This window comes from Eupeodes corollae, chromosome 1 (genome assembly GCF_945859685.1).
Source record: "Eupeodes corollae chromosome 1, idEupCoro1.1, whole genome shotgun sequence".
Classification (NCBI taxonomy): Eukaryota; Metazoa; Arthropoda; class Insecta; order Diptera; family Syrphidae; genus Eupeodes; species Eupeodes corollae.
The window spans coordinates 128,548,713-128,567,120 of record NC_079147.1 but is presented as its reverse complement, the minus strand read 5'-3'; the positions used below and the strand labels follow the sequence as shown (position 1 = coordinate 128,567,120).

The window sequence follows — 18,408 nt, the reverse complement described above, 5'->3', positions numbered from 1 at the left end:
GTATCACTAACATAATATATAAGTTATCCAACCCCTTTTCTTTCAACTACAGTTCACACAGTGTTACCATTAAAATACATAATAGCCATCTACCTGTCATAATGAAAACGATAAGGTTTAGATTTAAAACATATATTAATTAGGTATTAAACAAATTACACAGAAATACGAACTGCAAACTTCGAACTGTGGATGTTCGCATATTTTGTCTTTTCTTTCACTTGAGATTTATTTCTATTCGCAGACAGCGAGGAATCGTCAATTTATAATTACCCTTTTTAACAAACAATACAAGAGTGTTATAAATTTAAGGTTAAGCGCGAAAAATTTATTCGTTGCAGTGTGGATGGTATGTGGAATGCGAATAGAGCTTGACAGTTCGCAGCAACCTCACGGCAATTCGTTACTACCAAATTGTTTTTACAAAACAAAATGCAAATTTTATTATCATAACGTAAGTGTCAATTGGTTTCTTATAATTTAAATATGTTTTTGTTTGAAATTGACTTTTTGAAAAGTGTAAAATCACGTTTGTTCGTCCATTCGTTCATTCGTTGTTTGTTCTCATGTGCAATTCCCTTTACACAGCTTGTAATAACAAATATCAATCTCTCATGTTCAGGAAATTTGAACGAGAGCTTCTGTTTGGAGTCACATTACGTAACATTACGTTATTTCCTTACGATTGACAAACGAATCGTGAGGTTGAAACTTCATTGTGATAGCATGCATTGAATTCATTGAACGTCTGGCGAATCCGAAGCAGAAGCGGGTTTGTGTTTCAGCCATTATAAACTAGATGTTCGTTTTACTTGTTAACAAACCAAGATGGCTACCGAGTGTTTATGTCTTAATTAGAATGTTTTTGGTCATGAGTATCTGTGTTATGTCGTACATTTTGTTGGAACATTGCAATGTTATAAATTTGTGACGGTTTTGTAGATTGAAAATTGTTAAAAGATTATTTTATTTTTCCTTATCAAGCCAAAAAAACTTCTAATTGTTATATATAAGTTTGGAACATTAAATTTCACTGACAATGCAGATATCTACTTTTTTTCTGTCAACTATAACATTTGCGGTAGCCAGTATAGTTACGGGAAATGCATTTTGTAAAAAAAAACAATTTTACCCATCGGTTGTGTACATTACCAAGTCCAATACTTCGATGGCAGTAAGTATTTTTGTCAGGTCATCGAAATTATGCACAGTGCCGAACCTGGCACACCAAGTATTGAAACTTTAAACCTATGTACTTCTTAAGTATTTACAAACATGTTGTTTTTCCTTCGAGTCGGTGGTATATATTTAAATATTATCGTATACATTTCATTTCGTCGGGGAGCCTGTAGTACCCGTGGCATGATGGTTAGTGCGTTGGACTGTCATGCAAGAGGTCTGGGTTTAATCCCTGCCTGTGCCACCTTAATTTAAAAAATATTTTTCGCGGGTACTGCCTCTGCGAAGAATTGACAATTCCTTCAAGAGTAATTCTTGTCATGAAGAAGTGCTTCCTCAAATTAGTCGTTCGGAGTTGGCCTAAAATTGTAGGTCCCTTCCATTCCTGACAACAGTACTCGCACACAGGAATGGTTGCGAGTTGTAAGTCACTAGGCGCTGGTTCACAACGGACTGTTGCGCCAACCAATTTAATTTCGCCAACTTCTATTTGAATATAATTAACTCAAAACTACAGGTTTATTTTTTCGCAGACAATTATGAAAGTATCAAGGGTATTAAAATGCCCTGAAAACTAACAGTTCTGTCAAAAACGGGAATATTAGTTTCATAAGAAAAATAGTTTAAAAATAAAAATGCATGGAAATTACCCTAATAAAAGAAACCACTAAATCCAATCGAAAAGCAATTTGAATGCAGAGATTAGTAGAACAATGAATAGATTCGGAACTCAAGCCAGTTCGTCCTCGGATCTTAGATGCTCGTGAAAGAAAAAAAAAGTTCGACAAGTCAAACCAAATCAAAAAATTACATTAACGCAATTTTCTGCTAAAGAAAGAATTAATAATTTTTGAAAAAGTTCTCATAACGGTAAAGAGATTACAAGACGAAAGCCTATGATTTCGAAAGTGAATTTAAAAAATCAATAATTAGAGTACGTGATGAACAAGTCAAAGAGTTTCTGGGATGACGTTGTCTTTTCTGTAAAGAGAAGATTGAATGTTTTTCAAAGTAATGTCCCTATACACTTGTGCAAGAAAATAACCTGGCACCTATAGCACAAGAAGGTGTCGGAGAAGCTATTGTAGGGGGCTGCATTACTGCTGCAGATGTGGATCAGTTGGCTTTCATTAAATTCATCACGGACAAACAAATTTGTATTAAAATTCAAAGAAAATTATAAAAAGAGCTTTACAAAGATAAACAATTCAGGATTGTCCAAATTCCATTACAACAATGACTTCAAACATACGGCTTAAGATTGAAAACAAGGTTAGCATAAAACTCCACAACCACTTTCAGACTCACTACAGTATCCGGGTTTAAATCAAATCGTACTTTTTTTTTTTGTATAATTCAATTAAGAATGTCTATTGTGACTATAACTATACTAACAATTAAGATTGTGATATAATTATTATTTTCATAATACATACTTGAATTTTAACTTTTCTATTTGATACATTTTTAATACGGTTTCAAAGTTTAATTTATCTTTTATTACAATGATTTGGTCTGATTCATATACAAATGTATGTATACATTCCAAATTTAAGGCATATATTGGAATATTTCTAACGTTTATTGTACAATTAATAATATTAATCATAAAATTTCCACTTAAAACTAGATTTCTATCATATTAACCATTATTTACTTTTTTTTGTTTTAAGTCTTGCAAACTAAAAATTGTATTCCATGTTTAAAATTTCAGTTTTATTATTTATTTTTAAAACCATCAGTTACACAAATATTAAATTCGCTAGCTTAAATATCTATTTCTTTAAAATCATTAGTGGGCATTGGCATTATCATGTTCAATTGACTTTGAAAATAACTTTTTGGTAATTTAAAAGATCTATGTTTATTTTGAAAAAAAAAAAAAAAAAATTAGAACCTACAATTTCTATTCCACTGTATGTATGTCTGGTTGTAAAATACTTTGTTTTGCTATTATCTATTTATCTTCTAACTTATTAAGTTTCGAAAGTTGGTCTGTTTTAAAAAGATAAATTTGATTGGATATCATCAACGTTGTTGTAAGAATTTGTTGTGAATTTTCTTCTTTTATGACTTCATTGAAATTTTTGACGTCTTCCATTATTTTTTGATTAGATTTTATTTGTTGAAATTTTATATTACATTCTTATTGTTGATGTCAATTATCTTTAAATATTCGACAATATCCTGTCTATCTTAATCATCCATTGTTACAAATAACCATTTCTGACCTGTTGCTATAGCATTTTCTTTTTTCTAAAGTTTGAAACTAGAGCTTTCACTTTTGACTTGGTGTTTATAATTTCTATTTTGGTTTAATTTCAATGTGTGTAAGTTAACTTCGAACCCTTCGATCGTTTTAACAATTTCTTAAGGATCTATAACATCAACAATTGGTTGTGTTTGGTCATTTTTTTATATATATTTGAATAGTACCATCATGAAGAGAAATTAATGGCATGACGCCTGCTGGTGGAAGGCTAAAATAATTTGGAATCTACGTGGAATGCGACCCACAGTGATAACTTTCTATGCTGTCTGTCGATTTATTGTGCTTAACACTTTAACAAAATATTCAAAACAATATTTTGTGTGCCATAAATAATTTGAAGTCAATATCTTCCTTCCTTATCCTTATACTAAAGTCGAAAACAATTTTTTATCAGTTTTTTACTGTTTTTTTTTTTTCACTTACTTACTTTTGTGTGTTTTAATTTGTATATTTAAAAAAACTGACTTGAGTTTTTATAAAAAAATTGATGAATATCTAAATTTTCAATTCGATAAATGTCACCCATTACAACAACTTCCTATGGGAAAATAAAAATAATTTAATAATTACTCAAGTTAGTTTGAATGTAGGTTTTTGTAAAAATTTAAATTTTACTTAAATTTACAGAATATTACGTTTTAACTGCTTGTTCCATTTACAGTCATTATTATCAGAAGTTTTAATTCTGAATTTTTTACAAACAATGAATTTTAATTTTAGTTATGAAAATCAAAATGTTATTTTAGTTTACGTTAACATTTAAATTCAGATGACAGCCAATATTTTAAAATAATTAAAAACTGAAAGGAATGAAATGTTAACTGAACAACGTGAAAATTATGATTTCACCTTTTATTTTTACGTTTATTTGGTGTATATGTACTTGTACATATGTACATGTTATAGGAAAAACTTCTTGTCGTTTCAACAATATACAAATTTGGAAGGAATTTCATTTTAACCTAAGTTAATAAATGAGCATTATTATTATTAGAAATTTTATTTCTGTCTAAGTTAACTTTAGAACGTCAGTTGTGACAAACTTCAAAATCATTTCAAAAAATATAAGCAAACAATTAAAATGACATAAAAATATGTAAATTGAAATTTACGTGTTTAAGTGCAGTGTCGATATTCGATATTTTTGACATTTTACATATTTTTGTTGCACAAGTTATTTTCTAGTTATATCATGATCTACAAGGTCTAGCTAAAAACTTTATTGTTGTGTATACCATATAAAAGTAACAGCCTATAAACACGAATTTGCCACAAAAAACACGTAATTTGTATGTTCACTTGGGTTTTTTGGTTTGCAATTCAAAACGTTCAGTATTACCTTGAGCCTCATTATAACTTCTGAATTGACTTCAGTTATTCGAGCGGTTGAATCTGACTTGTAAAAAGATCTTTTCCGTCTCTCATAGTTGAAAAGAACTCGTGATTATAGTTGTTTTATCGTTAAGTTTATATATTATTGGTTTAATATCTGCTATTTGAATTTTAATATTATTGACTGTGGTATTTATGATGTCAGTAGTCTCTTTAACAGAATGGACCCACAGAAATGAACTGATGATAGGCGCGGGTTCCTTCAATATCCACCATTTGTAGTACTATTGAGTCTCTCTGTCTACCTTTATACTAACATATTCCAAAATAGTTTTATCGTTAAATTAATAAATTCTTAATCCTTATCGATAAAAATAACTGAGCATAATTCAATCGTACCTGTAAACAAATGCGTTATTTAAAATTGTGTTACAGGATTTAAAAAAATAGCTCTAAAACTCTTCAACATCTTAGGTACTGCAGCTTATGATTAATAGGGTATATGCAAAATCTAATATAATGGTATTCCAAATGGTGCAGGTTGGACCGCAAAAGGAGAAACCTGGAAATATGGAGTAGAATTGGGAGTAGTCAGGGATTATGTTTATCTGGAATGGCTCTCACGTTTAATTTGAATATGGATAAACACCTCAAAGCCAAGGCTGATGCTGCTAGAACGGCTATTCGCTCGACCTGGAAGGATGTTTTCAATAATAACAACATATCAACAAACGCCAAATATGAAGTTTTTAACGCAACTGTAAAAGCAGTTCTGTTTTATGGAGCACAAATCTAGGGGAAAATTTGATTCGATTCTTTCTTAGAAAAGTATTTCTCCTCCTTCTAAGTACGCCTAAGTATATGTATAATTTGGAAACAGGGCTTTCGACACTCTTTGAATCAACATTGAAGCTGAGCGCAGACTATTTGATACAGGTGATTAATATGGATCGAAACCGATTGCCAAATATTATGTTGAGAAGTGTCATGCGTCAAAAACTAGATTCGACAAGGATTGGATTGATCTTGCTGCAAATTGTGGTATTATTCTAGAACGGAATGGATACACTGGTCTCCAGATGAAAAAAGCACTGTACGAGGTTATCCAATCGATCGATAAAAATGAAAGGAACACATTCATAGAAAATTCGAGAACATCTACGGAAAGTGACATTTATTCGAAACTTAACTATATTCTAAATGAATATAATTACTTTAGGCTCAATTTTTCAAGAAAAAGTGTTGAAACTATTTTTAAAGTAAGAAGTGAACTTCTCAACCTAAATTGTATGCCACACTGAAACGATTTGGTTAATATTTGCTCCTTATGCAATATGGGAGAGAACGAAAACACTATCCACTTCATCGGTGTATGTCCAATATTAAAAGAGCTAAGGAGACTCTTTTTTCGAAAAAAGCTATCGAAGCGACAATGAAATAGTAAGTTACCTATTGCTGATTTAAAAATATACCACCGAGGCGTTGATCTATAGAAGAAGATGAACATTTTTAAACTACCTTTTGTTTTGTTTTTGTATCTACAAAGTCATGTTTTTCTTTGGATTTTATAAATAAAGTTAAAGTAAGCAATTTTCATTTCCAGTAAAGCAAGTCACAACTAATCTCCCTTTTGTTATTTAATTGAATTAAATGTAATTTTTTTTCTATACAATTTGAAGTAGATAAAGTGTGCAAAAAGTAGTGTTTCCAAAAACATTAAATTAAACAATTAAAAAATATTTTTTTTATCATCGATCCAAAAAAAAAACAAATTTACAAAATCAAGATACTCTATAAATAATTCGTTTGAATTTAGTGAAAAAGCAAAAAATGTAGAACTAAGTCCAAATGATGTTTTAGTTTTGTTTGATGCAGTTTCATTGTTCACTAACATCCCCGTTTAACTGGCTATCACCATTGCCAAAAAGAAATGGAATATGATAAATAAAAGCACAAAGATCACACAAAATTTATTGAGATTCTGGACTTGTCTATGGCTATCACCATTGCCAAAAAGAAATGGAATATGATAAATAAAAGCACAAAGATCACACAAAATTTGTTGAGATTCTAGACTTGTCTTAAAGAAAACAATTTTCTTAAATACAAAGACACTATCTACAACCCACTATCTCCGACTAATGCAGATCTGGTTTTATACCACGTTTTAGATGAATGTTTAAATAACATTGAAGAAAAACCGGCGTTCATAGCAAAATATATTGACGACATATTTGCAATAATGGATAAAAAAGAAACATTGACAAAGTACTAAAAATTCTGAACGGATTCGACCCAAAAATTAAATTCACTATTGAAAATGAGTTAAACAAAACAATATCGTTCTTATATATAAAAATCTACCGTGAAGAAAATCGTTTGCTTTTCGACTGGTATAAAAAACCAACAGCATCTGGAAGACTAGTTAATTTGCGATCAAACTAAGCATGGCATAATATCATCAATACTGCGTCCAACCTCGTAAATAAAATTATCAAATTAAGTTATGTACGATTTCACGTCGTCAACGAGAAAAAAGTCATCATAATCTTAAGTGATAATAGTTATCCTTCTACCATAATTCGAAGTCTACTTTGAAAACACAAAATGCAAATTCCACGAGAAAATATTGATGAACTCGTTAGAACGCACCACAAAACCTAGGTTTACCTCCCAAATTTATCCGTCAACTTCAAAAAATCCATTTCCAAAAAATTGGCAGAGGTTCGCCTTGCTTTCAAATCAAACAAAACACTTGACCAATGTTTTACTAAACATAAGACCAAACCTGACAAAGACGAACAAACAGATGTGATCTACAAAATTAACTGCAATGGTAAATCAAATGAACCGTGCAACCTGTGGTATATTGGGACCAGAAAACAACTTCTTAGACAACGCATCTCGAATCATAAGTCCGACATAAATCTAAAAAAATCTGAGAAGACAGCCCTGGCCAGTCACAGCACTGAAAGCGGTAATTCTCCAAACTTTGAAGGCGTGGAAGTTCTACAGACAGAGAAACAAGTTCCGAAACGATACACGTTAGAAACATTACATATTCTCAATAACAAAAACAACATGAACCGAAAACAAGACACACAAAACATCTCTGCTGTATATTGCTCTCTTCTTTCTTCTAAAATGTAATTTGTGCTTTATTAAATTTAGACTTAATTTCATTTTATTTTGAATTGTTATTAATTAATACAATTAATATAAAATTTTATTTTTTTTCCTATTTTTCTTGAGTGAGTAAACTTAATTGTATTTGTATTCCATTGATCTAACTAAGATTATTTGTATAATTTGTTTGTGTTAAGAAAGTTCCCCTGAAGAAGGCACCAATCCCTGCCGAAACGTTGGGAACGTTCATGTAACTTTATTGTTTCATTGCAAAAACTACAGCGACCAAAAAAGCCAACCGTTAAATCCTTTTTTCCACCTCTGCCTCAGTACTTACAAAAGACCTATTAACATCACGCTGAGTTCTTTCGATTATGTCAATGTCATTAGCATATGTAAGTAATTGGACAGACTTTTGAAAAGTAGTGCCTCTAGTGTTGACGTGAAGCTCTGCACCATTCTTTCAAGTACGATGCTAAAGAAATCTTATTGACATCGAAATGTTCTGTTAAGTTGTTTCCAAACTTTCTTGGGTTTTTCCAGAATCTGCTTTAATGTGAATATTTGATCGACTGTAGAATTTCCTGGTCTAAAAAACCCCCTGTTACCAGGTTGTTGACGATGGGCTTTAGAAGTTCACATACTACGTCAGAGAATACTCATGCCTCTATAGTTTGTGCAGTTTAGAGGGTATCCTTTTTATAGAATCGGGTAAACAATACTGAGATTGTATTCATCGGGCATGCTTTCTTTCGACCATAGCCTTTGAATTCACATCTAATGTGAGCCAAACGACTTATATTGTAACTTAAAACTATATATCAGTGCATTCATTTTCCTATGTCTTTAGGATATTTCCATAGGAAAACATGTGTTGACACTTTTTTTTTGTAACGAATAATATTTTAACTTAAAACTGGGACAGTGAATTTATTGTACAATGGTAATTGGGCTTTGAATATTCCCATGGTAAAACAAGACGCCACTGCCAATTCATCTGAACTCAAGCAGGCGTTTAAAGAAGAATGGACAAAAATTGTATGCGAAGTCACCAACTAATTGATATAATCTTCAATAAAATACATTATTTTATGTTGCTCTCTGCTGTGCTACGGTTGGTTGTTGTTTGTTTTGCTCCATTAAAAGAATCTTGGTTTCTTCTCGAAACAATTGTGAATTAACTTTAAATTACTTTAAAAGTGTGACAAAAATACACAAACCACCCGCAATCCTCCAGCAACGTCGTCGCTACATACACTCATCTTAATGTCTTCTTGCACCATATGCCATCAAACTACGGACTACTTGATTGATTCAATAATATGTCATGGCAACTGTCGACTTTCATATCACATGAAATGTATTGACGCCCCTTATAATACTATTATAGCTTTTCAAGGAAAGGAAATCTTTTTACTATTTCTGTGACGAGTGCGATCCGTTTGCACAGATTAACATTACTCGCGACATAATACAAAATAAATATAATCTAGAAAAGCTGCATAACCAATTACTTCTTACCGAAAAAGTTGACAAAATAACCACTTTGTCACCAGTACAAAATATTGAGTCTCATAATAACGAAGTCGAAATGACTAATAGTGGATCGCTAAATGACACCTCATCTTTAAACCAAATAACTGACGAAACTGACACAATTCACAACATGGATTCTCATAGTGTCGAAAATGAAATGACTCATAGCCAATCGCTAAACGATGCAGCATCATTAAAGCGGAAAATTGACGAAAGTGACGCCGAATATAGTGAATCTAATCCCTCAACGAAGAAGCCTGCCAAGGCCGCTTCTCCCTCTGCATCTGAACTCCCTTCTCAACATCTTCAATCAACTCTAACCTTATCAACATCTTCTGTCCCGATCAAAGCAAAAGCAACTTCAATATCATGTTACCTACAAGCTCATTTTCAAAATAACCGAAACCGGGTATCCCTAAAGTATGCAACAAAAAGAAGGCAACACTTAATAGCTGGTAGCAATCGTTGCAGATACGGAGGCGGTAAAGTGGAAATGTTGGTTAGGAAGCTTAGGTGGAGTAGATTTTCTAAGAAGCAACATTTCCACTTTACAAAAAGAGACCAATCCGCGCTGATTCAGAAGCGTGAGATAAAAACTGGGAATCGTGTGTTGGTGAAGTGGAGAACCATCAACGGGATAGGAGCTTTTCTCTATTATATGAAAACGGGTAGTCCGCAGGTTGGCTAGGAAGCCTAGACCTTTTCCAATTTTAAAAGCCGAAGAGAAACATCAGAAACATAAAGAGCAGTCTTATATGACAAAAATTAAAGTTGTTACCAATATTAGTTTCATATTCTAATTATTTTAACTAATAAACGTTAAAGTTTTTTTTTACGTGAATTTGGTTTCTTTTTAAAAAAAAAATTACATTTGGTGTGCAAGAAATTGAAAAGGAATTAATTATCCACCCATCAAGGTAAATGGCGACATTATTTGCAATTTATATATATATGTAATATATGTATGCACGTAGATGCATACACAGAACTACATGCATATAAGAATCTGCATTTTGTGCTTAAATTTAAAAGAAATCATTTTTTTTATCAAGCTCCCGAAAGGTATCCTGAAGGATAAAATACCTATATAAATGTTGAATGACAAAGAATCAACAGGATTGCATGGCCAGATTTAAAATCAGCATTCAGCACACCCCAAGCTATAGAAGCCCGGTAGCCTAGAGTGTCTAGGCGCCGACAAAAACCCCACCGTTAAACATAAGGCAGTTCGAAGCCGATTAATATAATACATATAGTGTTTTTTTAAAGTTAAATTTTTTTTTGTTTTAAAATTAAAAAAATTTCTTAACGAGTAAATTAAATTTGTGGTAACATCATTATCATTAATCAATTACGAAAATCTTTTGATTTGATACGTTCCGCGAAACGTAATATAAATTTTTTTTTGAAGTTAATAAAAGTGAACAATATATGTATATACGTACATATATGCACCTTAATTACCATTCGTCGACCCAGCCTTCCAGCAGCAGTGGCCACTACAGCAGAAGAACGGGGTAGGTCGATTATGTTTCCTTTTTACATACTATATACGAATTAAAATAAAAAAAAAGAAGATATACGTTCCTATATATAACTTCAAACAAAAGGGGGGTTCCGCATAAAGGGGAGTTGAAATAGAGTTTGAAAGAACAAGAAGTAAAAGAGATCTTGAAGATCCAATTTTTGTAATAAAATCGAAGACGATTCTTATCGAATCAAGGATAGATTTTGTTTGATTTTCGTATGATTGCCACTTAATTTATTTTGTTATGTAAAATTAAATACAAGATTTAAAGTAATAAATTAATTTTTGTGTTAAATAAAAATTTAAATTTTGCTCCATGCATATAAATATATATAAATACAGTTTATAGATTAAAGCCTTTAAAAATTTAAATTTCTAAATAAAATAATTTGTTATTTAAAAAGGAAAGCTATGGAATTTTTATGAAGCCTAAAAACATGAAGATGATGGCTTAAATTTTGTTCTAAAGGGATGAGAGAGTAAGGGGAAAATGGGGAAGAAGTGTTAAGGAAAAGAAGCCGAGGAATGGGGTTGTTCTTAGCGAGGAAGACAACCAGGTAGGGAGGGTTAAGGTAAATATCTCGCGCATCACTACCACCGGGATGCTAGACTGGTATTATTTTTTTGTGATGAGTCCTGGGTCGAAGAACCTTCGAAACCGCTGAGCTACGGGTTCTATTAAGCCAGTCACGACCCCAAACAGGCAAAGCGGCTCGTTACAATCATCAATAGAGCCATTACTCGCAAATGCAAACCCATCATCATCAACGTTAGCAAACTCATTGTTATTTTCATCCCTTCCAAAGAAAACTCATCTTAACTCACCTATCTCATGTGGTTTGAAAGTAGTAGAAGGTCATCGAACTTTATTTTTATCTAAACTTGCCCCTTCAACAAACGCCCTCGATATTAAAAACTTTATTTCGAACAAGACTGATACGTCGCTATTAAAAGTTGAGAAAATGATTCATCGAAACCACTCGAAATATGCATCTTTAAAGATAAGAGTTCCAGACTCAATCTTCCACCTTCTAAACTCAACATCGCTTTGGCCGAAAGGGATCATAATACACGAAATCGAGAATAAACAAAATAATAATATAAAGTCGTCATCCTTTAACCCTTTTCAAGAGATCCGGACAATGCATTATTATCGAAGAGGCAGATTAAACAAGTTTTGATTTATTACCAAAACGTCAATGGCATAAGGACAAAGATCAATACGATCTATAAAAATATTAACAATCTACAACATGACATAATTACTCTTACAGAAACATGGCTAAATAATTCCTTCATAGATACCGAACTCTTTGACTCAACTTACCAAGTTTTTAGACGAGATAGGCACCACTCGTGGAATACTATTCGCGGTAAAAAACTACCTTATATGCACTTTGGTTGATACTTTTGATTTTTCTGACGTCGAAATGCTATGTATTAAGATCAAATTGGAAACAGGTTATCTCTTTATCATCTCAGTATACATACCTCCAAGATCTACCAGTTTTGTCTATGAAAATTGCATGCATTTAACTGAGAAGATCCACGACCAAATGGAACGTAATGATGAACTGCTCATCGTAGGTGATTTCAATCTTCCGAACCTCAACTGGACAAAATCATCAGATTTCAACTATTTTACACCTATCAGTCCAACGAGCACCAATGAATTCACAATTATTGATGGTTTAGCTTCTTGTGGACTTGTTCAATTTAATGGAGTTGCCAATCAATACAACAAATATTTGGACCTAATATTTTTCTCCGACACGATAAATACTGACGTAGCTGTATTTCCAGCCGATGTTAAACTAGTAGAAGAAGACCGTCACCATCCAGCTTTAAATATATCACTGAATATAAATGTGTGCAATATCCCTAATACATCAAATGAAAAACTTGAATTCAATTTTAAAAAATGTAACTTTAATGAACTAACAAACTTATTGTGTAATGCTGACTGGAATCAACTGCTCCTAAATCGTAATATTGATGACATGTGTCTAAATTTTTATAGTATTATTTTTAACTATTTTTATAAAACTACTCCATTACGGAAATCTCGCTATAAATCTATAACTCCACCATGGTTTGACACTCAATTAAAAAACTTAAAAAATAAAAGAAATAATGCATGGCTAAAATTTAGTAAAACTAGAGCAGAAGAAGACTTCAGGATTTACTCCGAACTTAAAAATATTTTCATTGACTACTCCAATATTCTTTACTCTGACTATATTATAAAAATTGAAAATAAATTGAAACAGACCCCAAAAAACTTCTGGGATTTCGTGAAAAGTAAAAGAAAAACTGACGGTTACCCAAACTCTATGTCTTTTAATAACACAACAAGTCATGATTCCCAAATAATTTCAAATATGTTTGCTAATTTCTTCAAAGATGCTTTCGACGTACCTCCTTCTTTTCGAATTCCCGATTCGTTTTTTCCAGCCCAAAATTATCCTCACCTTAACTCACTTGACTTGACAATATGTGAGGATTCAATTGTTCGTTGTGTCTCAGAACTTGATGACTGTTTTCACCCTGGCCCTAATGGAGTACCATCATGTGTTTTAAAAAAATGTGTGTCTCATTTATCGTACCCTCTGTTTGTTTTGTTCAATGAATCTCTTAGAAGCTCAGTTTTCCCACTATTATGGAAAAGTGCATTTATAACTCCAATTCATAAAAAAGGGTCTAAGAATGAAATAACGAATTACCGGCCGATCGCCAAACTTTCCGTTATTTCCAAACTATTTGAGTCCATTATCTGTAAGATGTTATCCTTTAATTGTAATTCAATTGTATGTGAAAATCAACATGGTTTCGTCCAGAATAAATCAACAATTACAAACCTACTTCACTTCACTTCTTTCTGCCTTGACTCTTTCGAAGATCGTAAACAAGTAGATTGCGTATTCACAGATTTCAGCAAAGCCTTTGACAAATTGTGTCACAAGACTTTAGTCCATAAACTTAAGGCCTTAGGGTTTAACGACAAATTCTTGACGTGGATCGCGTCTTATCTCAAGAACAGAAGTTATAGCGTTATATTCAGAAATGAATTCTCCGACCAATTTTACGTCAACTCTGGTGTTCCACAGGGTAGCCATTTAGGTCCTTTATTATTTTTCTTGTATATAAATGACATCCGTAATAAAAAACTCCTCCGTTTTAATATACGCTGATGACATTAAAATTTTCAAATCTATTAGTTCAATTAATGACTGCTCACAGCTTCAAGAAGATCTTCATAGTTTTAGGGAATGGTGCAATACAAACCGACTTTTATTGAATATTGACAAATGTAAAACTATGTGCTTTACACGCAAGAAAACAATTATAGATTATAACTATTTATTAGATTCTTCCTCCCTTTGTAAGCTTTCCGTTTTCTCTGATTTAGGTGCTATTCTTGACAGTTAATTAACGTTCTGTGACCATTATAACTTTATAGTTAAAAAAGCTAACAAAATTCTAGGTTTTATTAAACGTTTTTCTCGTGACTTTCGTGACCCATACGTCTTAAAACTTCTATATGTATCATTTGTAAGGCCAATACTTGAATACGGCTGTGTTATATGGGCACCATACTATTCAGTCCATATTGACAGATTTGAAAGTATCCAAAAAAGATTTATGCGTTTTTGTCTTCGTTTTCTTCCGTTTTCCCAAATATTTACACCACCTCCTTATTCTCAGAGACTTTTGCTAATAAACCTCCCTACACTTTCACAACATAGACAATAGCCGCGTTTTATTATCACCATGATCTGATCCGGATCTTGGACTTACATGCATTACAACAACAACACAAGATCCTGCTTTGTGTTTGGATCTCAATTTGAGATCCAAAATTTAATTCTTTTTTCACAACAAGGAGCGCTCTATCATTGTGATTTCACATGTAAATGTTGGTATCATTGCAAAAAAATTAAATAAAACCTGTATTGCCATATAAACATTTCAATTTGACTAAAATAAAATATTTTTTCTAAATAAAAAGCGAGAAGCTTTATATTTATTTATTTGGTATATAATCCATGAAATAATTAGATATTTTAACGAAACTAATTAAGTGGTGAAATTCAAATAATTAAGTCCAAAAAAATGTATATTTGACATAATTTATGGGTATTATTTTCCCCAAAAAAAAGGAACACAAAAAAAATCATTGAGCAAAATGTTCTATTACCAACCCTGCTTTAAATGTCAAAAAACATAAATAAAATCGAGAAAGCTGCAGCAGAAAAAAATGTTGAAAATACTTTTACATGGGAATTTTTTGAAATCATTCTTTAAATTGAAAATGAACTCAGAACCGTCTGAGTTCTAATTTATGTCACCTAAGTGTTTCTTACAACCATTTTTAATTTAAAGAATGATTTCAAAAAATTCCCATGTAAAAGTATTTTCAACATTTTTTGATTTTTGTGATTTGCACATTTTCAGAAGTTGTGGAGCTACAACTGCAACTTGAATCATCATCGATAAGATTCAATAGGGATAAAATTGAATTGTTTGATTCTTCGCTTTCATCGCTTTCAAATAAAAACTGCAAATTATAAAAGTTTTTAATAGAGAAAAGAAATAAAAATTAAAATGAATACTTCGATCAACCACAGCAGCTTCCATTTTGGGTATTTGTTTATATTTGTTTTGCTTCGAAATGTCACTTTTGAAAGAACGAATTTGACACTGCTACCAAACTTTAAATAATAAAAAATATGATGATCCAATGTTTTATTATCATGATCTGATCCGGATCAGATCACGGTGATAATAAAACGCGGCTAATATCTCCAAATTTGTTTTATTTTTAAATTAATTAATGGTTCTATTATATCCGCAACAGCTCTGAATCGTCTAAATTTTAGCTATAGCCAAACTAGCATAAGAAGACAGATACCTTTATGTCCGATCTTTAGCAGAACTAACTATGGTATGAATAGCCCTTTAAATAAATTGATTTCAGTCTTCAATAAATTTTATAATTTAATTTCATCTGTTAATGACAATGTTAAAAGTAAACAATTTAAAGAAAGATTTTTTAATTTGTTATAATATTTATTTATTTCTATATTAATTAAAATTTTAAATTAAAAATTATGTAAACAGCTATAAGTTTATATTAACGTTAGATAATTAACGGATTAAATAAATAAATAAATAAATATTTTTGTTCTGTACAAAAAGTACATAATTAAAACTGTCTTAATCATTATGAATAACTTCCATAAAAAATCAATAGAATCACCAAACAAGCACTAAATCACCACAGTTAGCTCGTGGTGTATCAATTGATATTGACTTATTTTGTCTAAATATTTTTGGTAAAATTTCCGTAAGAAAACCAATTGAACAAGCAGTTAATATAGTCGTGGTAATCTAAATAACATACAAATAAGGTGGAGTAACAGTACGTTGCGAACTAGGGCCTAGTGACATACAACTCTCAACTGATCCTGTATGCGAGTATAGAGGTGACCTACAATTGTAATTCTAATCCGAACGGCTAATTTGAGAAAGCACTTTTCATGATAAGAATTACTCTTGGGGGATTTGTCACTTCCTCGCAATAAGCATTACCCGTGAAAAAATACTTTAGATAAAACATACTAATTTCAGTAATATCGTCATGTATGGTTTGGTCACCGAACAACCCAAGTTTATTTAATAACTCTTGTCAATAAAATAGACTTCAAAACATGGCTCAGCTCAACCAATGAACGATGTACTAATAATACTATTTTATAATCCATTTTAATTCTTACCCAAATCCCTTCGAATATCGAAATATATGTAATATTCTTAAAATCAAATATTTATTAAAACAAAATTCTTCTGCTTTAAACAGGTTATCTATGTGCAGTTTTTTGTTATGGTCTTTGTGTTTGGCAAATTGTTGAGAAAGGTAAATATAAGTTTTATTGTTAATGCTATTTTTATTTATATTTTAATTATTATTTTTATATTTCGGGAGTCGAATTTAATATCTATTTTTGGTAAAACTATTCAACTAATATTTTTCATAATTCTTCATAATAAAAATATACAATTGAAACTTGTAGATCATTCAAAAAAAACATTACTTATGTTTCTAAACTTTTCGAATGAAGATTTTCCTAACTCAAAAAAAAAAAAAAACAGATATTAAATTGGACACCTGATTTATTGTAGATATGTAAAGTTTTCTTCTTCTTCTTCTTAGAATAGTTTGTAGATTTGTTTTGCTTAATTTTACAAGCTTGCGTTCCTATTTTACTTACTTTTATTATTATTATTTATATTATTATTACTATAACTATTTATATTGCTATTATTACTATTTATATTATTATTGTTTTTACATACATTACTAATTTTTTTTTTAATAATTTTTTTTTTATTTAAAGATATTTTTGGGAACATTAAGGTCAACGGAATTTGAACACTTATTAGAAAGATTTTGGTATGCCTTAACGGAAACATGTTTGGCATTTACTGTATTTCGAGATGATTTCAACCCACGCTTTGTAGCCTTATTTACGGTATTACTATTTCTCAAATCTTTTCATTGGCTAGCTGAAGAAAGAGTTGACTTTGTAAGTACAGACTGAATCAAATTTAAATATATAAATTAATTTACATTATAATTTAAAATTTAAGAGCGCAAGCTACCAAGAGTAGACTTTGCGTTCATATGTATAAAGTAAAAAATAACTATGATTAAATGAGTGTATGCGTCAAACATATTTTTGATCATATATTAGATTCAATTTTTAGGGGAGTACAGATATTGACAGAGGTGAGTCCCTTTTTGATTATATCCTTGGTACTAACCTCTTAGTAAGTAAGTAAGTTAATACCAATATGGATGAAAACTCTACTCAATTGATATTTCGAAATTATTGGAAAACTTATAAAGGAACATACTAAAAAGAAAATTCAATCAACTAATCCAGTGATGCAAAGTTTAAAAATACAGATAGCTCGTTTACAATTTCAAGTGAAGTATCGCTGAACTTAATACTGGATACTCACTGTCCACTAGGTCTGAACACAAAAGACAAGCTGCAATAGGCTCTCAACAGCTTCGAACCATTTAAATCTGCAGTATCAGATGGCATAATACCAGACGAATTACAAAATGTAACATACATAATTGCACCAATCCTTGAGGAAATTTTTACAGCTCTCTATATGTGGTCCATATTCCCTTGGCATGGAGAAAAGTCGAAGTTGATGTCGAAAGCGCTTTTAAAAACGTGGACACATATGCACTAAAATCTCTGAACGTTGAGAGTTAGCTTGGGAGTTTAGTTGCCTGGATGCGGAGGGTTTCAGTGTGATTTTGTATATTTTAAGCATCTAAACGCTTTTGAACATTTTAAGGTACAAAGCTTGAAAGTTAAATTGTTGGTAATTGATATTCATCAAATTGAAAACAAAT

The 18,408-nt window shown here is 31.2% G+C and overlaps 1 protein-coding gene across 1 annotated transcript in view; it reads left to right on the top strand.

The window, feature by feature from the left end:
* Positions 1 to 875: 875 nt before the first annotated feature.
* The window catches only part of LOC129938394 (E3 ubiquitin-protein ligase HRD1), a 73,147-nt gene continuing 55,614 nt past the window's right edge, over positions 876 to 18,408 (top strand). Inside the window, exons 1-3 of the mRNA XM_056045928.1 lie at positions 876 to 1,174; positions 16,834 to 16,890; positions 17,372 to 17,560. Coding sequence (XP_055901903.1) covers positions 1,040 to 1,174; positions 16,834 to 16,890; positions 17,372 to 17,560 — 381 coding nt within the window. The 5' untranslated portion in view covers positions 876 to 1,039. The remainder of the gene's footprint in view (positions 1,175 to 16,833; positions 16,891 to 17,371; positions 17,561 to 18,408) is intronic.